Below are 25,620 nucleotides of genomic sequence, written 5' to 3'. Positions count from 1 at the left end.
TAGCAGGGTCATGACGTTTTTGTGTGTAGCGTGGTCATTACGTTATTGTGTGTAGTGTGGTCATGACGTTATTGTGTGTAGCGTGCTCATGACGTTATTGTGTATAGCGTGGGTATTATGTTATTGTGTCTAGCGTGGTCATGACATTATTGTGTGTAACGTGGTCATAATGTGATTGTTTGTAGCATGGTTATTATGTTATTGTGTGTAGTGTGGTCATGACTTGATTGTGTGTAGCGTGTTTATGTTATTGTGTGTAGTGTGGTCATGAGGTGATTGTGTGTAGCGTGGTCATGACAACATCCACATATTCTTAAAGGGGACATATTTTTTGTTAAAAAAAAAATGGAGGAACTGAACTTCGAAGCAAAGCCTAGGGCTATTTATGATGTGATTAGGGTATCGAGCTTAAGACAGATAGCAGCTGAAAACACATCTCTGGCACACCTGAGTTATTCCTTGGCCAAAGGTTTAGATCAACTCAGCCAAAGAACCTCAGCAAACGTTGAAAAGTCTAGCCTGACCACTGTGTACCTTAACCTATTCAACACAAGCCTCTTGAGAACCCCAATGAAGCATGGTGGTGGTTGCTTTACTTTTAGTTACCCCAGATCTCTTGGTGAACATCTTTTCATCTTTTCTCTATACTTTATATAAAATTGGATGTTTTTGACTCATTATTTAGTATAAACCCGTATTAAGTCTTCATTGTTGGTTCAGTATAGAGTCATATTGAAGTTTGTAAATTGGCTTTGCTAGATAATGGGATTAAAAAATTATTGTGTGTAGCAGGGTCATGACGTTTTTGTGTGTAGCGTGGTCATTACGTCATTGTGTGTAGCGTGGTCATGACGTTATTGTGTGTAGCATGGTCAAGATGTCATTGCATTTAACGTGGTCATGACGTTATTGTGTGTAGCGTAGTTATAATGTTATTGTGTGTAGCAGGGTCATGAAGTTTTTGTGTGTAGCGTGGTCATTACATTATTGTGTGTAGCGTGGTCATAACGTTACTGTGTGTAGCGTGGTCATGACGTTATTGTGTATTAAAAAATTACAAATCAAAGAATAAAAAAAAGAAAGAAAAGAAACTACTCACCATTGTGTCTACCCTTTACTTCCCTGTTTTGCTCAGAGGTGCTGTTAATCCATTTGCACTTTTTTCTCTAAGCGATTATTTGCTCCAATATCCTGCATGCTGTTTATTTAATCTACAGTGTTTTCTAGCTGCAGCATGAAGCATGAATAAAGAAAAAGACAGAATAACCTCATTGTTGAACGTAAACGTACTGAAAAAGAAATCATGTGATCCGGAAGGAAATAATTTGCCAATCTGATGAGTAACAGGTGTCCAAGGAGAAGAGGAGACAGAAGGCAAGAAGATAGACACAAATAGGATTACTTACTCAGCTGTGATGCTCCCAGGTTGCCAATGGCTGACGTCACAGGAGAACGTCGGCATGACGTGATGAGTTTAAGAGCGGCATGGAGGCAGTTTTCATGATTACACTTTGTATGAAAAATTACTACGATATTACAATAGATAGATAGATAGATAGATAGATAGATAGATAGATAGATAGATAGATAGATAGATAGATAGATAGATAGATAGATAGATAGATAGATAGATAGATAGATAGATAGATTCAGGAACCGTCTGTTTACAGTTCTTCTGTGAATAGAACCGAAAATCTTAAATTAGACTCATCAGACCAAAAGACATTTTTCCATGGATCTCTATTCCTTGTATTTCTTGGCCCAAGCAAGTCTCTTTAACTTGTTGTTCTTCTGAAATTATGGTTTCTTTGCCACAATTGGACCATAAAGGCCTGATTTACGATGTCTCCTCTAAACAGTGGATGTTGAAGTATGTCTGCCACTCGAACTTTTCAAAGCATTTATGTAAATCAGGGGTTTTAAGGCTGGTAATTCTAATGAACTTATCCTCTGCAGCAGAGGTAGCTCTTGGTCTTCCTTTCCTATGACAATCCTCGTGAAAGCCCGTTTTATCATAGCATTTGATCTTTTTGGTGACTGCACACAAGTTCTTGAAATAGTTCAGACCATTACTCACGTTCAGACTCCGTACTCACCATTTCTTCTGCACAAGACAACTGATGGTCACATTAAGAAGGCAAGAAATGTCTCAAAATGAACTCTTGAGAAGACACACCTGTGAACTGAAAACCATTCCAGGTGTCTACCTCGTGAATCTGAGGAGATAATGTCCTCAGTTTGCCAAGCTCTCATCAGAGCTACATGTAGCTACTTTGGACAAACTACAACATATTCTGTGTTGTTAAACACATTTTTGTTTCCTACATAACATACTTAATTTCTTCTTCTTCTTTCAGCTGCTCCCATTAGTAGCAAATGTCCAAACTTTAATTCAATTCATTTTTATTTGTATTGCACTTTTAACAATGAACATTGCCTCAAAGCAGCTTTACACGGATAATCTGGTGATAAAGAAAGAATAAGATGTTCTTTATGTGTAAGTCCCTGATGAACAAACCGGTGGTGACTGCGGCAAGGGAAAACTCCCTGAGATGGAATAAGGAAGAAACCTTGAGAGGAACCAGACTCATGACTCATCATCATCATCTGGGTTGCATCGAATGTCCAATTATTACAGCTAAACGATGTTGAGGTGTGCAGTAATGGTGATCAAACCATCTCAATCGAGCCTCCATTACCTTGTATCCAAAACGTCTTACATGCACTGTCCCTCTAATAAACTCGTTTCTAATCCTGTCCATCGTCATTACATAATAATATGATAATAATAATGTGTGACGTGTGTGATTAAAGAAAAAAAAACAATGAAGCAGAAGGTATGTCCAAACATGTGACAGGTACTTGTATATGTGGTGACTGTTGTATGTGTGTGTGTGTGTGTGTGTATATGTGTGTATATGTGTGTATATTTATATATATATATTTATATACAGCATATGAGTCTAAGAAGAGGGTGAAGAAAAGGATTTGCCAATTTGCTGCATTAAGCTGAGCCTCAAGTCTAATTAACTACAAGCAGGATAAAGTGATTAGGATTTGGGAACTTGCTATGATGCTACACGTCGCTGCTGGGAAATTAAACACACCCAAATATTTGAGACTTTCTACATTCTAACAACAAACAAATAATAATAAAAAATATTAATTTATATGTTTTAAAGCTTTATTTTTCTTATATTTATTTCAAGAGAGAGGAAAAAGTATTTTATTCTCTACATACACTATATGGAAAAAAGTATTGTGTAGGATGATTTTACAGGGTGCCTGGGGATGACTTTTTCTTTCGGCTGCTCCGTTAGGGCTCGTCACAGCGGATCATCAATGGTTCCACCCTACATCAGCCTCTTTCAAATTAAGCACCTGCATGCTTTTGGATGTGGTAGCATAACATTTTTCCTTCACTTCCTTCACCAAAACTGGTCCAGCATGACAGTGCCTCTGTGCACAAAGCCAGCTCCATGAAGATATGCTTTGCATGGTTTGGTGTGGAAGATCTTCTACTATAGAGCTCCAAAGCTATTGACAAATATTTGATGAAAGTGAATGCTGACTGCACCTCAGGCCTCCTTACATCACCTACATCAGTACCTGACTTCTAACCCACTTGTGGCTGATTGAGCACAAATCTCCAAAAAAAATCTAGTGGAACATCTTTCCAGAAGGGTGGAGGTTACTATGAGCAAATGGAGATTAAATGGGAAATGGGATGTTCAAGAGTTACATATGAATCAGGTGTTGACAAACCTTTGTCCATATAGTGAATTAACAGTTCATGTTATATAATATGATATAATACTGCTATCATGTGGGAACTTGTAAGTCTACCAGTCAGTATTACAGGATATGGTCAGAAGAACAATTAAGGCATTTTATGAATGAAAACGCAGTGCAATTACATGATAAACATGATAACATCCAAAACAATCCTATTAGTACAATGGCTAAATTAACAACAAATCAGGTATCTGAAAAGACATTTCCTCACAGTTTAGTTGTGAGGACTTTATGGATTTCTTCACTGAAAAAAACTTTAAGTATTAGAAACACATTTGTGGAAGTCCAACCTCTGACAGCATATCGTGATCCAGTCTCACCTAAAGCTCCACAATTACAATTACACTGCTTTACAAGTATAGGAAAGGAAGAGCTGTATGATGTTATGCCAAATCATCGACATGTCTGTTAGATCCCATTCCAACTAAACTACTGAAAGATGTGTTACATACAGCTGGTGAGCATCTTCTGAATATTATTAACTCCTCACTATCTTTAGGTCACATCCCTAAATCCCTCAAGTTAGCAGTTATTAAGCCCCTCATTAAGAAACCTAATTTGGATCCAAACACACTATCACAGAAATACAGCCCCATTTCAAACCTTCCGTTTATGTCAAAGATTTTTGAAAAGATTGTGTCTGCCCAGTTATGTTTCTTCTTACAAGAAAACAATATATTTTTTAACAAGAGTTTTAGTAAGGTTTCACGCCCTGTCATAGCACAGAGTTGAAATCAAAAAATGACCTGTTTTTAGCTTCAGACCAAGGCTACATCTCTCTGTTGGTTTTGCTGCATTTGACATTATAGATCATTACTTTCTCCTGGATCGCTTACAGATTTGCATCTGCATTCAGGGACAGGCATTAAGCTGGTTTAAATTCTACCAAGTTAAATATGGGGTGCCACAAGGTTCAGTCCTAGGACCTCTTCTTTCCACAGTATACATGCTATAATGGATGCTAGAACATGCTAGAAGGATGTTCTGTAACTACTAGTTCAACAGTAAAAGACCTGGGAATTGTCTTAGACAGAAACTTGACTTTTGAAAATCACATCACCCATATTACAAAAACAGTCTTCTTCCAACTTAGGAATATTGCTAAGAAACATGTCTATATCTGATGCAGAGAAGCTCATCCATGCGTTCATGACCTCCAGACTGGATGATTGTAATGCATTACTATGTGGTTGTCCTTCATCATTAATAAACAAGCTACAGTTTGTCCAGAATGCAGCAGCCAGAGTTCTCACAAGGTCGAGAAAATATGACCATATGACCCCAATCTTCTCATCCCTACACTGGCTCCCTGTTAAATTTCGAATCAACTAGAAACTACTGCTACTTACTTACAAAACACTAAATGGTTTGGCTCCCATGTATCTATCCAGACTTCTAACACGCTACAATCCGTCACGCTGTTTAAGATCTTAAAACTCTGGACTTCTAGTATTTCCTAGAATAGCAAAGTCCACTAAAGGTGGTAGAACATCCTCATATTTATCTCCCAGTCTTCCTGACAGTGTTCGGGGCTCAGACACACTCTTCCAATTTAAGCACAGATTAAAGACGTATCTTTTTAGAGAGTCCTACACATAACACACATTACATCATAACCTTGTGCTCCAGAACATCTGATCACATGCACATCATCAACTTGTGCTGTTAATATCATGAACAGCAGCTACGCTAATTCCTCTCCACTACTTCTATTTCTCCACCCATCCCGAGGCATCCCGAGGTTGCACCAGCTCAGTTGTGTCCCACCTCATTAAAATTATGGACCTTCAAAGAAGTAGATGTCGACCCGCAAAGATCATGAACCATGTAGAGATGTACCAGTGCCATTTGGATCCCACTTCATGTAGAGTTTGGACATTGGACCTCTTCACATTTTAAAGGCTCTGGCATGGAGAAGCTGGTGTTGGATTTTTGATGATCTCAAATGTTGAGCTATTTTATGAGTTGCTCAGTAACTCCCGGTTCCACAACACCAACTGACTGTATTAGACTGTAGAAAGGACATTACTCGTGTTAGTTCTCACTCTCTGGTGTTTTGTATTGTTTTAAGATTTATAATCACACCCTTGTTATCGCCCAACTGAGGATGGGTTCCCCTTTTGAGTCCGGTTCCTCTCAAGGTTTCTTCCTCATTCTTCTAAGGGAGTTTTTCCTTGCCACAGTTGCCCCAGGCTGCTCATCAGGAATAAATACACATCGTTCACCTAAATTCTGTAAAGCTGCTTCGAGACAATGTCGATTGTAATAAGGGCAATAGAAATAAACTTGAACTTGAACTTATTGGGACCATCATTTGTTTTCCAACAGGACAATGTTTCTAGATTATATTAAAGCTATTTGTCCAAGAAGAAGAGTAATGGCATGATACATTAGATGGCGTGACCTCCACAATCATCTAAATCCAGTTAAAACGGTTTGGGATCGGTGAGTGAAGTCAAGTGAAGTCAAGTCAAGTCAAGTTTATTTGTATAGCGCTTTTCACAACAGACATTGTCTCAAAGCAGCTTTACACATATCAACAGTGATGGTGAATGGTGTGAATTTGTCCCTGATGAGCAAGCCGTGGCGACTGTGGCAAGGAAAAACTCCCTTAGATGTTATGAGGAAGAAACCTTGAGAGGAACCAGACTCAAAAGGGGAACCCATCCTCATCTGGGCGACATCAAGAGTTTGATCATAAATCTTTCAACAATACAGAACACTGGACAGTGAGAACTAACATGAGTACTGGAGTATAAGATTATAAGTGATGTTCTTTCTGCAGTCTTAAACAGTCTATATGGTTAGTAGCTCCGAGTTCAGCATGAGCTCAGCATTTGTGATCACCACAGATCCAGCATCAGCTTCTCCATGCCAGAGCCTTTAAACACTTCAGGAGGTCCAATGTCAAAACTCCACACATGTAGCGGGATCCAAATGGCACTGGTAGTAGCGGGATCCAAATGGTACTGGTGAAGGAAAAGCAGCCAACAAGTACTAAGATAAGATATACCTTTATTCGTCCCACAGTGGGGAAATTTCTTACTCACCACTTATGGGAACTGTTCAAGATTGTTGGAAAACAATTCTAGGTGACTACCTCATGAGGCTGACTGAGGGAATACCAAGAGAATGGAAAGTTATCATCAAGACAGAAACTATAGAAACTATGAAGAATTGGAAATACAAAACATATTCTGGGTTATTGAACACGTTTTGTCAACGACATAATTCCATACGTGTAGTTTTGATGCCTTCAGGATTCATATATGATGTTGAAAATAATAAACATAAGGTGTAAACAAAGTTTTGACTGAAAAAGTATGAAAAATATGTATGGTATCAAAAAAGTATGAGAACAATGGCTCTTCCATGTTGTGTTGTTCGTTTAAAAAACCGGGCTAAATGTGATCATTGGTGAATAAAAGATGATTGTTGGTGTCATTTTGGATTTATTTCCCTAATATATAAAAAGAATTAAAAGTCAGAGAGATAAAAATAGCTTTATAAGAGTCGCCGTGTCCATGCTGAGGAGGAGTCCGGGAGAAAAGTCATGTAAAGCGGCGGAGTGGGCTGAGGTCTTGGGGTTCGGCTGGATAACTTTATTATTTTAACGTTAGTCAATAATACTGGTGATATATATTTCTTTTTTTCTTGTGACATTATATCAAACGATAGATAAGTTAGATTGGGAATTTCATTAACTTTTATACATATATTTTGCATCAATCAAAAAAAAACAATCCTAACCACGCTAGTCATGCTATGCTAACAATATGAATACCAGTTATATAAAATATGTATCATTTTATTAATGTATTATTTATTAAATTTTTAGCTTAAAAATAAAAGCCCCAGCTGATTAAATAGTTAAATTTGCATGGCTAGCTATGTAGCATGCTAACCCATGGATCAGCACCCAGCATCGCCTCCTGGTTTGCTGAGCTAGCGAACTAACAAATGATTGTAAATTAATTCTTAATATTTAGTAAAAAATTATAATATGTCCCTTTTGCAGTGCGAGAACAACGATTAGAGATTATGACGTGAATACAGCGTGGAAATCATATGTTTTAGGATGTTCTTTTGTGTTTATAACCGTAGGCCTGGATGTCATCCTGCGACTTTCCTGCTGTGAATGAACCGAAGGAAAGCGCACGAACGGCGGGGAGAGGGTGTTACAACAGGCCGCGTGTGCGGTAGTCCAAATCAGGGAACGGTGCTGGAGAAGGAACAATGGCAGGTAGGTTTCACCTTTTATAAGTGTTTATTTCACTTTGTAGGGTCTTGTTTGGATTTTCACAAAGTTTTGGTTTAAAAAAAAAAGACCGATTTTTGGGAAATGTTTATGGTTGTGTAGTTGAGGTTTTACTGTGAAATAAATCACAAACTTTTTGAATTTAATCTTTGCACATATTGAGCCAATTACTTGTCTAAAACAGTCTTTGGGATATTTTTAGTGTTTCAGTGCTTTTTTATTTCTGGATTTTATCTGTCCAAGGACTGGACACATTAGGTCCAAGTCTACAACATTCATACACAACTTGTTTTCAAGTCTTTCCATCCATCCATCTATTCATCCATCTATTCATCCATCTATTCATCCATCCAGCTAAAGCCAACACTTCGTCCTGGTTCTAATGTCGGTGGATCCAGAGTTGATCCCAGGAACACTGGGTATAAAGTGGGAATACACACCCTGAATGGAACACTGATCTATTACACGATAACACACACATTCACACACTCTTTTATGCATAGTTGCCTATTTAAAGTGTCCATTACAAGCACAGGAATGTTTTTGGGAAATCAGATAAAACCAGACAAACCAGAGGAAACCCAGGAGAACTCACAGGCACACACCGTGTTTCCAATGCGAATGAGCTTGGTGCTCTTGGTGCTCCTTGCAGCGTTGAGAACTTGATTTTGTCATACCCTGGGACATTTGTTTGTTTTATGTTATCAGGAGCGTGCATTGATGATTGGATAACTCGCGTGTTTCACATGGCGTATTTCACCAAATGTCCAGAAGAAAGTGGCTTTTGTGCCTGTGTCCAAGTCTCAGTCAATATTCTCTAATAGTATGTATTAGTAATAAAATATGGTCTGCAGGATTTTCATGTGTTGTGGAAACTAACAATGCCATCGGTGCAGGTTTCTTCATTTCTGGAGCTAGTGTGGACTTCTTCACTTCATGTTTCTTCATGGTGTGTGTTGCCTTCAGCTAGTAAAACGCAGTTCAGTTGGATTGGATTTAAAGTCTTTTGCTGCTTGTGTTTGTTTGCACTGTAAATCACTGACCAATATGGTCCATAACATTAGGTGACATGCTTTTAGATCATTAACCGTTCCTTTCCTTCTCCATAAATGTTTCTTTTGATCTTTCTGGTAAAAGTTCCTCTTTGTTTCATCTGTGGTCTTTCTGTACATCTGATTTTTTTTTCTGAAAGAAAGTGTTTTTTGTGCTTTCGGGCATGTGCCCCAGATGAAATGGTCGCCAGAGTCATCTTATAGTAATATGTATTGTTTAAAGAATTTTCACGTGTCTAGGCAATAATGCCATCCTTGCAGGTACTTCACTTACCGAACTAGTGTGAATTCGAGTACAAGTTGCGTTCATCTCCTACAGGGACTTCCAAGTTCGGTATCTCGGTACGCTTTGTGGTCCTCATGACAGCTTTCAAATATCTTTAAAAAGACAGAGAATTTGTTGAACAACTGTAGTGTAAGCAAGTCGATGAACCCAGACCTTAAGGTGCATTTGCATAAGAATAGTAGAACATTCAGAACGTTATATACACCGTAAAAGATGCTGTGGTCTTCTCCGGCACTGGACGCACCAAAATCCATTGAAAAACAACTGCCCGTGACCAGATCGCATGGGATTAAAATCACAGAGGAGCTCTGGTAATTATTATATATCGCCCCAATTCTTCATGTAAAATGAATCTTATGTGAATTAAGACTTTTTAGTAGAGGTTGACCGATAGTGGATTTTACTGATACAGATAATTTTTAATAAGACACGCATTCAAACTGAAACAAAAAGGAACCCTGCAAATACATACAGTTAAATCCCAAATAAATGAAAAGAAAAAAGAAGGCATTTCACTTAAACAGCACAGGGGTTCACCTCTAGAGGCCGCTCTCATACTGTATAACGCAACCCGGAAAAACTATGGACAACAGTTCCAGTCTCAAATTTTAGTCCAGTTCTTGCAAATCCCGCTGCATACAGCTGTGTGGTTTGTGTTGCAATAAAGTTGCAGAATCGCAGATTTTCCACAAAGGAATCTATTCATCTTATTACTAGCCTCCTCGTTCTCTTTATTTTGCAGGATTTCCTGTGACCTGAAAATAGTTTACAAAAGAAAATCCACCACTTCAGTTTGACTTTGGTGATTGATGATCGCACGTTAATGGCAAGTGTTAATGCAACCGTAGCCTCATTTGCATATTTGGTGGACTTGTGTACCACTGTCGAGACTGGGCACCAAAGCCACAATATTACCACAATATTTATCTATTTAAAGTTACATTTTAATATTGTGAAGCGATAGCGGCAGTTCCAGTTATCCCTTTCAAGCCCTCCTTTTTTTTTTTCTTCCCCTCGCTCTTGAAGTTAATGATCCAAAAGTAAATGCACCCTGTTACCAAAAAACTGAGAAGCTCCAGCAGTTCTAGAGATGTGTGTTGTAAAATGTATTTTTGTTCTTGGTACTTGGCAAAGAGCTGACACTGGCGACTTTGTTAGTTAAGTGTAGAAGCGGGGAATGTATTTCGTAAAAAAAAGTGGCGAGAAAAGAAGGCTGAAAACATTGTCCAATGTAAAATAACTAATAAATAAAAGAAAAAAATAATAAAAATAGCATAACTTACCCAAGACTGTTTCTCTCTCAATCTGTGCTTTCTGAACCTAGAAAAGTTTATTTTCTTTTGTTTTTTTTCCAGCATTGCAACCCTCAGTGTGAGGTGTTTTTTTATTTATTTTTTTATTTATTTTTTTTTTTTAAATCCCCTTTCTCTCTCTCTCTCTCTCTCTCGCGCGCTCTCTCTCTCTCTCTCTCTCGCGCTCTCTCTCTCCTAATTAACAAACATCTCACTGATACAATGCCATTCACTGTGCCACCTCTCACATTGTCTGCTTTGGCAGTGTAGGGAAAGAAAAAGGGAAAGAAGCTGTCTGAGAACTCAAGCAAAGTTTAAAGCTCCTGTGTGAAATACAAGCTCTGGAGGCTTCTCAGGAAAACTGCTCTTTCTCGAAAGCTAAAAAGTTTCCTGCTCCATAAAAAGTGTTAGGACAGTGTTGATTTAAAACCCGGGCTGTGCTTGTGGATCGATTCTCGGATTATCTCTGGAACGTTCGAGCGCGATCGTTTGCGTGTGGATTTTTCTCCCAGTAAAGACATTTTGCAGGTGTTTAAACCCGTTTCGGTCGTGATCGAGAGCCTGGATGTTGTCGTGCTCCTGAGTTAAGAGTTAAAAAGTCAGGATGCTTGCGACGACGCCTGCTCTCGAGTCCCACGCCACACACAGGCTGGCACTGGATTTCCAGAGCTGGTTGGATCATCGCCAGGCACGTGGTAAGAGCCTGCTTTATCTGCCTCGTCACTTCGTTCTCACACACACGTTTGTCTTAATATCATTAATACCCGTGTGACTACTTTCTATTTAATAAGGTTGGTCAGAACAATACCTGCACTTAAATCTAAATCTGACCGCACCTCAGGAATGAAAAAATAAAATAAATTAAATTTTATTTTCTTTAACACAAAAAGTTTTTTTGTTTAACAAAAAAATCTGTGCAGAACTTTTCATTCTATATTTGGTCTCCAAAAAGATATAGGAAACTCAAGATTTTCCACTGTAGCCCATTAGAATGATCTTTATCACCAAGTGTCATGGTTTGCTGGTGCTATAAAAATTTTGTAAAAATGTTTTGATATAAAAAACAATAATAAATAAAGATAGACATTACTATACAGTTTGTATGAGGCAGTGCATTTGTTTCTGAATATGTCCCATATGCAGGGTTGCAATATAGTGATTCTTGTTAATGTAACACAAGAAATTGTGTCTTCATGAACAGCAGATCTTCAAAGAAAATTTTACGCTTTCACATATCTACATATGACTGGAAAAGTCAGGTGTTCCAATACTTTCGTCCATATAGTATATGCATATAAATATACATATACACACTTCCTATGAGCGTCTGAAATCTGGAACCTGTAGACATGACAAGATGCTGCTAGTTATTTTCCTAGTTGATGTTCTTCAGATTTCTTTACTTCGTTTGTTCTTGAGGTGTTTTGTCTTCGGCACTGGTGATTAAACTGGCCAATGGAAAACATTAAAAGTCTTCAGCTGCTTTCCAATAACGCTTAGATCATTGTTGGTATGCACTGTAAAGCACCGACCAATAGGATTTGAAGAAATTGAGGCCATATCACCCTATAATTTTCCACTTTAACTTTCATACTGTTTATTCATTTATTTATTTTTTAACAATCAAATGATCAGTGAATACAAGAGAACCAGTTTAACACAGTTGTGCCTATACATGCAATATGATGAGGTGGAACCACTTTGGATCATTAACTGTTCCTTTCCTTCTCCATAATTGTTCCGGTATTTCTAAGATTTCCGCTATGGTTCATGTGCGATCTTCCAGTACTTTTGATGATCTTCCTTTGGTCGCACAGTGTCATCTGTTTTCCGGATGATTCTCCGTGTCGAATCGGCTTCGGAGCTCGTCGGTGAGGATGGGGAGCTCCACACGAGAAAAAACTGAACTGACAAAAACAAACGATAACTGAGTAAATTAGGAACACAGACACTTGTTGCAACTAAACAGGCATGATTTAAAAAAGCTACACGGATCCGTTAGTAAAAAGCACTTTATATATTTACGGTTTAGCTCATCTGGTTTCTCTGTTTGAATGCTGAATACAGAATACTGCCACCTGCTGGTTTGAGACTGTCACGTTCGCTCACACAAGTGCAGAACGTACGCGCCCGGTTTAGTCTGTCGGACGCGCCTGCATAACATCCGCGTTCATTTGCAGCACAATTGGACGATGCCGATGAATTAAAAGATGACAAATATCGGCCCGATAAATCGTAAACGGGAACAGATTTAAAATCGCACGCTCAAAGCCATTTATCTAATTACTTGGAAGTGAAACAATGAAGGGATTAAGGGATTAAAAAATAAATAAAATCCTGAAATTGAATGGTGAAAGTCTGAACTCGACGTTCCAATATTTTTGGAACGGACTACATGATATTCTGTTAGGGATTTTAAAAAAAAAAAACTTGTATGCTTGTGCATGCACACGACCAGCTGTGTCTGTAAAATGGGAATGTCTGCGGATGTGTGTGTGTGTGTGTGTGTGAGAGCGAGCAGAGGGAAACCCACAGAGAGACCGAGGTTGAGGATTTGATGCATAATAAAACGATGCTTCCTGTGAGAGAAAAGGTTTAGCTTGGAAAGTAGGAGGAGCCTAACATACAGCCCTGCCTCTTTTTTTTCTCCCCCCGAGAGCTGATTGGATACAGGGAGTGTGTGCGGAGTGTATAATCAGCGTTTTTTTTTCTTTCTTTTTTTTCCCCCGGCATAGTCAGGGGAAAGCCAAGGTCATCATGCATCGCTCATCATTTCCCTACTGCACGTCTATCTGAGCGTGTGGGGCTTTTTTTTTTCGTTCTTTTTTTCTTTCTTTTTTTTGTGACTGTGTTGACGGAAGAGGGTCTGTGTGTGTGTGTTTGTGTGTGTGTCGCTGTGGCTGCATCAAGAGAAGCTGCAGGCTAGGACGAGGATCTTTACGGTCTGCTCTGTCCATGTACGGTAAGTGTGTGTGTGTGTGTGATCAAAATCATATCTACATGCACAAGGTCGTCTCTCGGCCACACACTTTTTTTTTTTTTCCCCCCTTTTGTGTCCTTCACACACCGACAGCTTGACAGCACGAGGAAGCTGCAGTGTGCTTGTGATGATGATGATGATGCTCATGATGATGCATCCAGAATTTCAGATCAGGTTTCTCAGAGACGACGGTCTATTTACCTTCTCCGGCTCCACTGGAAACCACGCCGAGGAACTTTGGCTCTGGCTGATGCGATTGGTCACGCTTCACGCTGACGTACAGCGGCGCATCGATTTATCCCGAGCCTCGTTTTTTTCAGCGCTTTACCTGACTCGGCAGGACGCGAGTAGTCCGGCGTCACGATACGCCACGGGTTTGAACGCGGGCGAGTCGTGACGATGCGTAACTCGTTATCAGAAGGAGCGGATGGGTGTCACGACTGAGACTTTCTCTTCTAATCGCCTTTCTCTCAGTGCAGCATCTGTTGCAATGTGTGAGGAATTTTTAAAAAGACGTTTATACAAATGTATTGTATATCATTGGTAAATGTAGCCGTATTTTATCCATTTGAAGAAATGTTATTGTTTAATTCATTCAAATCTAAATAGACGCATTATTTATTATATAGGAGGGGGTGCACAAAATTCACGGTTCGGTTCATAACTCGGTTTTTAAGTCACGGTTCTGATCAATTTTGGTACGGTTAGGGGTGTATATATATGTGTGTGTGTGTGTGTGTGTATGTGTAATAGAATTACATAAAATAAAATTGCAATAACTTATATTGATTTAAATTAAGTACATGTTCATATTGCTAGACAGTGACACTGCGCTACTCGATCCATACTGAAACACGATTTTGTTCTGCACGTGTGCAAAATCGTTGACTTCCTGTCATTGCCAACGTTCTTATGACTGTCCAATCACCATCTCCACAAGCTTCACCATCTCCACATCATCCAACCTTCTCTCTCTCTCTCATTTTCCTCGTTCATCAGCTGCTCAAAATACTCCCTCCACCTTCTCAACACTCTCCTCACTAGTCAAAACATTTCCATCTTCATCCTTTATTGCTCTAACTTGCAGTACATCCTTCCCAGCTCGGTCCCTCTGCCTGGCCAATCGCTACAAATCCTTTTCTCTTTCCCTAGTGTCCAACTTCTCCTACAGCTCCTCATATTCCTTTTCCTTGGATTTCACCACATCCCTCTTCACCTGCTGCATCTCCTTGTACTTCTGCCTACTTTTCTCATCACTCTGTCTATCCCACTTCTGTTTCTCCAACCTCTTTCTCCTTATGCTCTCCTGCACTTCCTCATTCCACCACCATGTCTTTTTGTCCTCCTTTCTATTTCCAGATGTCACACCAAGTACCTTTCTAGCCGTCTCCCTCATCACTCCTGCAGTAGTTCCACAATCATCCAGCACCTCTTCACCACCACTGAGCCCCTGTCTGACCTCTTCCCTGAACCTCACACTACACTCTTTCTCCTTCAGTTTCCACCATCTTATTCTTTTTTCAGTCCTCACTCTCCTCTTCTTCTTTGCCTCCAAAACCATCCTACAGACCAACATCTGATGCTGTCCAGCTACACTGTCCCCTGCCAACACCTTACAGTCTCCAATCTCCTCCAGGTTGCATCTCCTGCATAGCACATAGTCCACCTGTGTGCACCTTCCTCCACTCTTATACGCCACCCTATGATCCTCCTTCTTAAAATAAGTGTTCACCACTGCCATTTCCATCCTTTTAGCAACATCTACCACCATCTGCTGTTCCACATTCCTCTCCTTAAAACCATACCTACCATCACCTCCTCATCACTTCTGTTCTCTTCACCTACATGCCCATTAAAGTCTGCCCCAATCACCAATCGTTCTTTCCTAGGTTCACTCTCCACCATTTTCACATACAATTGTTTCCTATAACGGCATGACAAAGTGGGTTATTCTTTATTTTATTTTATTATTTGTTGTGTTTGGGTGTATTCGCAGGATAAACCTGCTGCTGCTGGTCTTCACTTTCATGTAAAAATAGCAGAAAGTGGGCTCAGGATGCCTCTTACATAACAGTGCTGAAGGGCACCATGTAATCTCTCTCTCTCTCTCTCTCTCTCTCTCTCTCCTCTGATACGACCCGATCACGCTAATGCATCTGGACTGCAGATCCACCACTTCCAGGGTTTACACCAGGGTGGTCTCGTGTACACGTTATTAAAAGAAACATGTATGTGAGTTCACTCACAGATCCGGAAACGCTCCTCACAGAGGGCTCGTTACCATGACAGCGACTTTTCATGTATTAACATAGTCTCGGTTCGAGTGTGATCCGGAATATGGCCGACGTGTTAATGCAGAGAAGCTGGCGAGCGAGGTTATTTAACAAGAAATAGAAAACGGACGAAAGACAAGGCTAAAGACTGATTGGGATGACGAGAGCATCTTCCTTTCACCCGAAAAAGCGGGTTAATTGGCAGGTCCAAATTCCAGACGATCGATAAATAAATACATAAACGGACAAAATTTGCATGTGAATAAACCTAGATCATGATTACGGCACTAAAGAGTCAATAAAAATCCATCATTAGATTAGCGTACTCTTCAGGCTAATTGCGCAGTTCTACAGAGAGAAACGCTGATCCGCGAGAATGTTTTTGGCGGTTTGCCTTAGAGCAGTTCACTTAATTCAATTAAAGTGTGAAGGAACCTCCTGATTATGGAGCTTTTTTGCTGCATCCTCTCCATCACCTGTTCATTTCCTGTACAAAGTTCTTGACGCTGTTCCTCAGCTCGATGGTGCACGTGTACTTCGGAGAACGTCGAGCCGTGAATGTTTTACAGATTTAGAGCCAAAAACGGAGAGATGCAGCTTCTGGGGCTTAGAACGTAACCCACGCGAGTTTCGGGGGACCACTGTATACCGGCGCACCTTTCTTTTTGCTGCCTAGGAATATAGTAGATTTTCTGCATTGTGTGCTCGTGATCTCAACTCCAGCTCGCCGGCATTTCAGGCGAAACGCTAAAATCAGCAGTGGATCCGATTGATTTGAAGTTAAAACCATGCAGGGTAATAAAACCCGCCTGGGTGATTGATTTTATTGGCACACCTCTGCAGGAGTTATTAGTCACAAAGAGAAAAAACGTAATCAGTGTCGTATTCAATTTTTTTCCCCCCTTTCTCTCTCAGCAGGTTTTACAGAAATCAGTTTCTGCCCTGTAAGCAAAACGTAATCGTGTCCCAAGACTTGCCAGGATTTATACTTTTGTGTTTGGGAGATTAAAAAAAAGCATTCAGGCAGAACAGGATGCTGTCAGAGAACGTCTGTAGCGATCAGTCATAGAGCACAAAGACTTAAAAGAGGTAAGGATGTATGTGCGTTTGGCACGTGATGGGATCATGTGGACAAAGTCGCATAGAGCGTGACGACGAAACGGTCCGTGACCTGTTAGGGGGGGAAAAAAGAAAAAAAAAAAGGTCCATGCATGTACATTAGGTATGTGCACCTCCATAACTGAGGTCGCTGGGATTCACATCTCGATGCATAGCCAACGGTACAATTTAAGATGCATAGGAAGCAGCTACCGATACGATCAATTTACTTAAGTGCCTTCTGACTTCAAACGCATGGCCCTTTCACAAACACGCCTTTGTAGTTCAAACAAAAAAGATGAAATAAAACCAGACGTTCTTTTTCTGTTGTGTGTGCAGGAAGTTACAGCTCTACCTCTGCCATGTTAATCTGTATTCTATGTGACTCTCAGGACACACCTCCATGTTGTGATACGTCATATTCACGTTATATATTGCTGAGAAAACGCGCTCGAGAAACTGTTTAGCAACGAGAAGTCGTTCTACATATAAAATATTGGTCACAAATTATCGGCCACTTTCTAAATAATTAAAGGCATCTAGCGTAGTCACGGCAGAATAAACAGTGCATCTCATCTCTCTCTCTCTCTCTCTCTCTCTCTCTCTCGCTACAACTCCCACACAGACTGTTCTTTCTTGTTATTGTTTATAACTTTTAATTTCATTCCCTACGTATAAATAATTAAAAAAAAATTTTTCCCTTTCCTACAGATAGACATTTTCAAAACTGTGCATCGCGATACAAATGCCACCATGTATTTTTAAATCGACGCATCACACCGTTACGTTTACGCCGACGCACCGATGCGATTCTGTGAATCTTACCATCCCTATCGTACACACGGTCTGTCTGAATCTGATAAGCGCCCAGCGCAGCCAGATTATCCACCTGGAAGCAAAAACGGATATGAAAAATAACCTCCGCTAGCAGTCATTTATTCTCCAGTGAAGTGGATAAAATGTCCCTAAGTTACTAATAGAGGTCGCGGTACTGATAGTCGATCGCTGGAACTATCGGCTTCCACCAAAAATCCATACCAATAGTTTTTCCGGCTTTTGGGCTGCAGTAATTACGAGAGCGCCCTCTAGAGCCGAATCACTGACACCATGTGCTGTTTGTTTTTAAAGCGAGAGTGCGCGCTGCACAGAGAGCGCTTTGTTATATTTATTATCGATAATTGATTAGCCAAGTATCAGGAATTTATTTTATTTTTTTTTTGGGGTAATAAAGTTCAGTACTATTTTACATGTAGTGTTTGTTTGTTTTTTATTCAGTATACATTTTAAAAGCTACGATCCAATCTAACTCCACTATCGGTGGACGATTACGATCTCATTTGTATAAATAAGATAAATATAATTTACTCTGGATAAGAGCGTCTGCCAAATGCCATACATTTTGTATTGAATCGCCGTTCTTTCTGGGGGCGGAGCTTTGTTGCAATTTCTCGATCATGAGTAGTTCTCATGACCATAACGTGCATGTAGCCCGGACGTTGGATACGGCAAATTTAACTCAAGCGTATGCCTGCTGAAGTAACCAGATCCTTGCTATTGTTGCTAAAGTATTTGCACCCTATCTATAACTGTAGAGTTCCTCAGAAATTGACAAGCGTTCTTTTACTTTTTTTTTTTTTTTTTTCCTTTCTTGTGAAATGCGCGCTTTTATAAACGTAACTAGTTCTAGAGATGATCTGTTTATTACAAGGTTATATACCGAGTGCTGGGTTATTCGAGCGGTTACTGTACTGTACTGAACAGCGCTAATTTTACCAATCTGTGAAATTCTACCTCCTTTATCCTTCTCTATTTTGTCTGTTTGGTTTTTCTCAGATCATCTTGTTTTTTTTCCCCTTCTGCAGGTGGTTTGGTGTAGCACAACAGCCATAGATACACAGCAATCATGAATCTGGGCACATATAAGACTGTGCCCAGCATCTATCCATCTCTCACTGAGGGAGGAAAATAAAACCCATGGTTTGATTGACGGCGGTTTCAGTGCCCTGACTATAGAATAATGAAAGGAACGCCGACATTTCCATGTGTGTCGCACAATCTAATAATCAGGTCATGATGTAAAGAGTCACTGACCCCAGTCCTCTATTTATAGACGACCTCTTTACTCTCTCAGCTCGAAATGATGTAATGTCTGATCTGAGTCCGATTTGTGGTTCAGTTTTTCTCCTGCATGTGGAAAAACTAGTTTTTAACAAACCTGATTGCAAACTCATTACTACATATGGTACAGTTAACATCACTTACACCTTTTCGTCTGTCCATCCATTTATACACTACGCTATACGTTTTTACACCCACTCACCAGCTCATCTATCTATCCATTCTTGCGTTTATTCATCCTCTCATTTGTTGGTCTGTTTATCTACCCATTTACTCATCCATCTGACCATCCACCCATACATTTGTCCATCCTCTCATTTGATTATCCATCCATCCACTCACTCTCGCATACATTTATCCATCTTCTTATTTCTATGTCCATCTATTTATCCATCCAAAAATGTATTCACTCACTCATTCATCTTTCCACTCTTTCATTTGTTTATCCATTCACTCACTGATTGTCCATTTACCCATGTATCTATCCACTCACTCATACAATTTTCCATCCTCTCATAATCTACCCATTCATCCCTCTACTCATCCCTATATCCTTTCACTCTGTACTGCATATAGTTAATCATATTTATCTACCCCCGAGTAAAGATTTCAGTGATCCTCCAGCTGCTCTTCCAACTTCCTCTCCTCTTTCATTATTTGGCAAAGTAGCATAACACGCAGTTTAATTAAGATGAGTAGGGAGTGGTGGGGGATAAAGAGACACTTGGACAAGAATAAGAAAATAATACAGGATGAGAAGACTTCCAGTTTTCCGTCAGTCATGTTGTGCCAGGAGTGAGTGGAGATGATCAAGCTGGGGCAGAAAAGTAGGTAAATGAAGTGGGGTAAGGAGGAGAACTTATCCTCAGGATTAAAATAGAACTGCAGACGCAAGCGGAGACTCTGCAGTGCTGAATGCCGAACCCTTTCTCAGAGACGGTCCCTCAGTGACGTAGTTCAGAGAGAAGAGCTCAGCCACTCTTCTGTGTCTCCTTGAATGCATAATTATATTGTGGTGAGTTTCTTTTCGGGGCTAAAATATCAGCATGGAGATGTTCCAGGTCTGCTCTGAGGCAGACTGAAAGGACAAACCTGACTTATCTCTGCTGTCAAGCATCAGCCAATAGGAGCCAAATGTTTACCTGCATTTCAGCAGGGATGACTAGCAATTTTCACGACTTTGCTCAAGGTCATATGTAGGTGAAAGAGGTTCAGGTTGTAGGATTGTGTTGCTGCCATTTTTAAGCTGTTATATAAGTAGATGTTTAGACCTGAGGCAAGACTGAAATTAAAAAGGTGGTATTATATAATATAGAACATTTCAGGATGTGCGGCTTCATAACTGGGGCCGATGTGATTCGCATCTTGATGCACAGACAATGAAACGATACATTTATGAAGCATACAAATCAGCTACTGATGAGACGCTTAAACACAACGCGATTCAATTGGAAAAAAATACGATGCATGTCAATAAGGTATAATAGTTCGCTTTGATTTCTTTGGTTCAGACAGACAGCAAGTCATCAATTTACTGCCTTCAGACTTCTAACACGTCTCTTTGTAATGCAAAAAACAAAAGAAAAGGTGAAATAAAACCAGACGTTCTTTTCCTGTTGTGTGTGCAGGAAGTTACAGCTCTACCTCTGCCATGTTAATCTGTATTCTATGTGACTCTCAGGAAATGCCTCGGTCTCTGTAGCGTTGTAATGCCTCATGCAGCAGAGGAAGAAAAATCAATCTACATATCAAACATTGGTCTCCAATTATCGGCCACTTTCTAAATAATAAAAGTGGAGCGCATCTACTAATAATTATATATAATTTAAAAAATGTTTAACCATTGCAAATATGTTCAAAACGATGCATTTTTTAACATCCCATTTCACACTTGGTCTCTATTCGCTCTTAGAAGAACCTCCACTCTTGTGGGAAGATGTTCCACTAGATTTTGTGGAGATTTGTCCTCATTCAGCTACAGGGAAGTAAAGGCAGGTGCTAATGTAGGTGAGGTAAGAAGGCCAGGGGTGCAGTTCATGTTCCTCCCAAGGGTTTTCAGTAGCTCTATAGCAGGAGATCTTCCACTCCATCCCATTTAATGCAGATCTTCATGGTGCTGTTTTTGTGCACAAGGGCATCGACATGAATTTTTGGGTCTCTGAAGGGAAGATTTCATCCTAGAGCATCCAGAGGCATCCTAAACAATTGGCTGGAAAAGTCAGGTGTCCCAATACTTCTGGGAATCTCAGCTGCTACAAATGGGTGGCTTTTTTTTTTTTTTTTTGCATGGAATTCGAAACGGCCAAATCGAACACAACACCAATGACTCCTACATTAATACTGCTACTAGATTTAGATCGGATTTGAATGAGCCAAAGAGCTTTTCATTTAATTACAAACATCTGTTAGACCTCCAGCTCATAACATCTCTAATGCATGCTGTGAGACTCCGCAGTGGGAGCAGATGATTGGGTTTTAAAAGGAGATGGATTCGAGTGTCTTCAGCTTAATGGTTAAAAAAAAAAAAGAGGTGTAGGGTTTCCCCCGGTGGAAGTGGGAAACCATGAAAATAAATCCATTCTCTAGGGTAATATTAGTGCTTGTGTGAGGAATAATAGTCCCTGGTAGTAATGAATGAATAGAAGGTTTTGATGTGAATTGAGAACTCGCAGAGCTCTGACTCGAGGATGAGGAGAATATTAACATCTACAACTTCAAACACCTTTAACAATCTCATCAAGATGCATTCAATTTACATTGTATGGCTTCAAGTATCGGGAAACCCGACATATGTGGTTCTTTTCCAAACTGTTACCACAAAGTAGGAGGCACACAATTGTACATGATGATGTCTGTGGATGCAGTAGCAGGACACTTGAACTAGGACTCCCACACCTGTCCCAGCATGACGATGTCCCTGTGCACAAAGCCAGCTCCAGGAAGATCTGCTTTCCATGGGTTGGAGTGGAAGATCTCCTGCTATAGATGAATTTGGGATGAATGTGAACAACAGGCCTCCTCACCTCAGTAGTCAAGTCAAGAAGCTTGTATTGTCAATTAAACCATATAAATAGCTAACGCAGTACACAGTGAAATGAGACAGCGTTCCTCTAGAACCCTGGTGCTACATTAAACAACATAAAGCTACATAACAAAACACAGGGGCTGAGGAGTAAAAGAAGTGTCCTCGCCACATAAAGTGCATAAATGCCAAATAAGGTGGCAAGTACCTGACACAAATCTCCACAACATCTAGTGGAACATCTCAGAAGAGTGGAGGTGTGGAATGGGGTGTTTGAAAAGCATGAATTTTATTTTCAGGTGTCCACATAATTTTGTCTCTGTAGTGTCTTATAGTATCTTTCGATGATTAAATGCCTAAAGTATTTAACAAAAAAAAATGACGAACAAATTGTGAAATTTCATTTTGTTCATGCTGCAAAAAAGGTAGCTAAAATGTTTATCTGATGGTTTAAAAAGGTAGGTGTGATACTTTATGATGCTTAACACTAGAGGTTGAGCGATAGCTGCCTCCTACTTGCTGATAACCGAGAGTTTTTTTAATTAAAACTGGTTTTAAAAAAATTACCATCTATCCATGTAAGGATGTTGGGGGAGGTGGTAGCTCAGGGGTTAGAGGCCTAGAGGCCGCTCTCGTAAAGACAAAGGACTGGAAGCCGTTCCAGTAGCGGACGCAACCCGGAAAAACTATCGCTATTGATTTTTGCCGATTTAATCAACAAAAGCGACCTCTTTTTTACAGTGTGCAGCATCTGTTTAATGCAAAACCTGTCCAAACAAACTGGATCCTATCTCAGTGGTCATGTGAGCTGGTCAAGAGTGATTATAGCGAGCGTCGCCGAGTAAATGTGCATGTAACCGAGCCCATTGCAAATGTACCAGATGTGTAATATCGAACTGCTGGCTAACCTTTATTTAAAATGCTCAAGGTCTTGTTGTGATGTGAATAGATTTTTGTAAGCCTCTTACACACAAGAGATTTTCCCGTGGGGTTTTGATGATTGTCTGATGTTTTTCCATATCTACTATCTCTCTCTGTCTCTCTTTCTCTCTCAGGGGTGTGTGGTTGCTGCTGTGGGGCTTTCAGGCCCCGCTACAAGAGGCTTGTTGACAACATCTTTCCCGAAGATCCAGAGGTAAGACACTATTATTTCCTGTTCCTTCCCAGCATGTCATATTCACACAGGTTGCCTGATCCTCTTTTTATACACCAGAGAAGCGAAAATCCCCTTTTTAGACCCTGACCATAAGATTCATGCTTCTTGAACATCCCATTCCATTCTAATTTGCGCTTGTAATAAGCTTCACTCTCCAGGGTAGATGTTCCACTAGATTTGTGTGGAGATTTGTTCTCCTTCACACACTAGGGTGTTAGTAAAGTCAGGCACTGATGGAGGTGAGGAGGCCTTGGGTGCTGTCAGTGTTCACATTCATCCAGCAGGAGATCTTCCACGCCACCCCATGTAAAGCATATCTTCCTGGGGATGGCTTTGTGCACAGGGACATTGTCATGCTGGAACAGGTTTTTGGTCTTTTAGTTCATGTGAAAGGAAAATCTCATGCTCCTGCATGTTTTTCCTACTTTTTACGGAAGAACCAGATATGGCTGTTAACCTTGTGTCCCAATACCTTTAGCCCTAGGGTGGATCATTTATAGTCCTTGATCGTAGCATGATTCTAACCCAGCTTTGAAAGAGCACAAACATCTCGCCTTGTTATTTCTAGGACGGGTTGGTGAAGGCCAACATGGAGAAGCTGACCTTCTACGCTTTGTCTGCTCCAGAGAAGCTGGACCGAATCGGAGCCTACCTGTCTGAGAGACTGTGCCGCGATGTGGCCAGACACCGATACGGGTAAGAGAAAGGAATTTGGACAATGGAATTCCGCTTCCTTTATCTTAAAATGCCATAAATTGTGGGTCTTCAACCAGGAGTCTGTGATCCCTAGTGGTCTGTGGCGGTATTGCAGGGGGTTTGCTAAATAATTTTTAATAACAGGCAATTTTTTGTTTGAAAAATAAACATGGGTAAAACATTAAAGATAAGATATCTGATTAAAAAATATATAATTATTATATTAAAGTTTTATTAAAATTATAGCTGAAGCTTATGTAAATGTCTAATAGTTCACCTGATAGTAAAAGGAAAATGTATGAAACTACAAATCAATGAAATTAGAACAGAACTTTAAACAACTTAATAAATTGTGAATTTAATTGCAAAATACATGTTTATGATGCATAAATCTTATTAAAAGATATGAAAATATACAGACAATAATGCATGTACAACAACATAGTTCTAATTGTCTTAACATAATACAGGGTGGTGCAAAAAGAACGCATGTTTTTCAAATAAGTGCAACTTTGTTGATTTTAAATATAATTATTTTTTATTAACACCAAAACAATCTGTAGTAAATGCAGTTATATTTATTTAACATTGATGATTTAATTATGGAAGATTATATCGGAAGGGGTAACTGGTATTGTATGAGGAAGTCAGGTGTGTCAGAGAAGTATGTGAGGGTGGTGCAGGACATGTATGAAGACAGTGTGACAGCAGTAAAGTGTGCAGTAGAAAAGATCTGGTTCTTGGTGGAGGTTGGACTGCATCAAGGATCGACTCTGAGCCCTTTCCTGTTTGCAGTGGTGATGGACAGGCTGACGAACGAGGTCAGACAGGAGTCTCCAGGGACTATGATGTTTGCAGATGATATTGTGATTTGTGGTGAGAGTGGGGAGCAGGTTGAGAAGAGCCTGGAGAGGTGGAGGTACACGCTGAAGAGAAGGGGAATGAAAGTCAGTAGGAGTAAGACAGAGTTTGTGTGTGAACGAGAGGGAGGGCAGTGGAGTGGTGCGGTTGCAGGGAGAAGAGGTGGAGAAGGTGGAGGAGTTCAGGTACCTGGGTTCAACAGTGCAGAGTAATGGGGAGTGTGTTAGAGAAGTGAAGAAAAGAGTGCAGGCAGGGTGGAGTGGGTGGAGAAGAGTGATAGCAGGAGTGATTTGTGATAGAAGAGTATCTGTGAGAGTGAAAGGGAAAGTTTATAGGACTGTGGTGAGACCTGAGATGTTGTATGGATTAGAGACATTGGCATTGAGTAAAAGACAGGAGGTGGAGCTGGAGGTAGCAGAACTGAAGGTGTTGAGGTTTTCGTTAGAAGTGACGACGATGGACAGGATTAGAAACGAGTTTATTAGAGGGACAGCGCATGTAGGACGTTTTGGAGACAAGGTGAGGGAGGTGTGATTGAGATGGTTTGGACATGTGCAGAGGAGGGACATGGGGTATATCAGTAGTAGAATGCTGAGGATGGAGATACCAGGAATGAGGAAAAGAGGAAGACCAAGGAGGAGGTTTATGGATGTGGTGAGAGAAGACATGCAGGTAGTTGGTTTAAAAGAAGGAGATGTAGAGGACAGGGGGATATGGAGACGGATGATCTGCT

General features: G+C 40.2%; 2 protein-coding genes across 8 annotated transcripts in view; one reads left to right on the top strand and one right to left on the bottom strand.

Moving 5' to 3' along the window:
- si:dkey-206f10.1 (adenylate cyclase type 8) overlaps positions 1 to 10,730 on the bottom strand; it is a 34,690-nt gene extending 23,960 nt beyond the window's left edge. The window contains exons 1-2 of one of the 3 annotated variants that reach the window (XM_046835610.1): positions 10,675 to 10,730; positions 8,625 to 9,483 (exon numbers count right to left, since the gene is read on the bottom strand). The gene's annotated coding sequence lies outside the window, so the exon portion shown is untranslated. Of the gene's footprint in view, positions 1 to 1,099; positions 4,258 to 8,624; positions 9,484 to 10,674 lie in introns of those variants that run through there. The other 2 variants (XM_046835613.1, XM_046835611.1) reach the window with 2 other exon arrangements.
- The window catches only part of efr3bb (EFR3 homolog Bb (S. cerevisiae)), a 36,801-nt gene continuing 18,219 nt past the window's right edge, over positions 7,039 to 25,620 (top strand). The window contains exons 1-4 of one of the 5 annotated variants that reach the window (XM_046835616.1): positions 7,039 to 7,410; positions 7,900 to 8,038; positions 23,230 to 23,309; positions 23,899 to 24,026. In XM_046835616.1, coding sequence (XP_046691572.1) covers positions 8,032 to 8,038; positions 23,230 to 23,309; positions 23,899 to 24,026 — 215 coding nt within the window. In that variant the 5' untranslated portion in view covers positions 7,039 to 7,410; positions 7,900 to 8,031. Of the gene's footprint in view, positions 7,428 to 7,590; positions 7,762 to 7,899; positions 8,039 to 10,992; positions 11,379 to 13,428; positions 13,646 to 23,229; positions 23,310 to 23,898; positions 24,027 to 25,620 lie in introns of those variants that run through there. The other 4 variants (XM_046835617.1, XM_046835618.1, XM_046835615.1 and 1 more) reach the window with 4 other exon arrangements.

The sequence above is a fragment of the Silurus meridionalis genome, chromosome 23 (genome assembly GCF_014805685.1).
Source record: "Silurus meridionalis isolate SWU-2019-XX chromosome 23, ASM1480568v1, whole genome shotgun sequence".
In the NCBI taxonomy this organism is placed as follows: Eukaryota; Metazoa; Chordata; class Actinopteri; order Siluriformes; family Siluridae; genus Silurus; species Silurus meridionalis.
The sequence above is the reverse complement of the archived record's forward strand: the minus strand, read 5'-3'. Positions and strand labels throughout refer to the sequence as shown.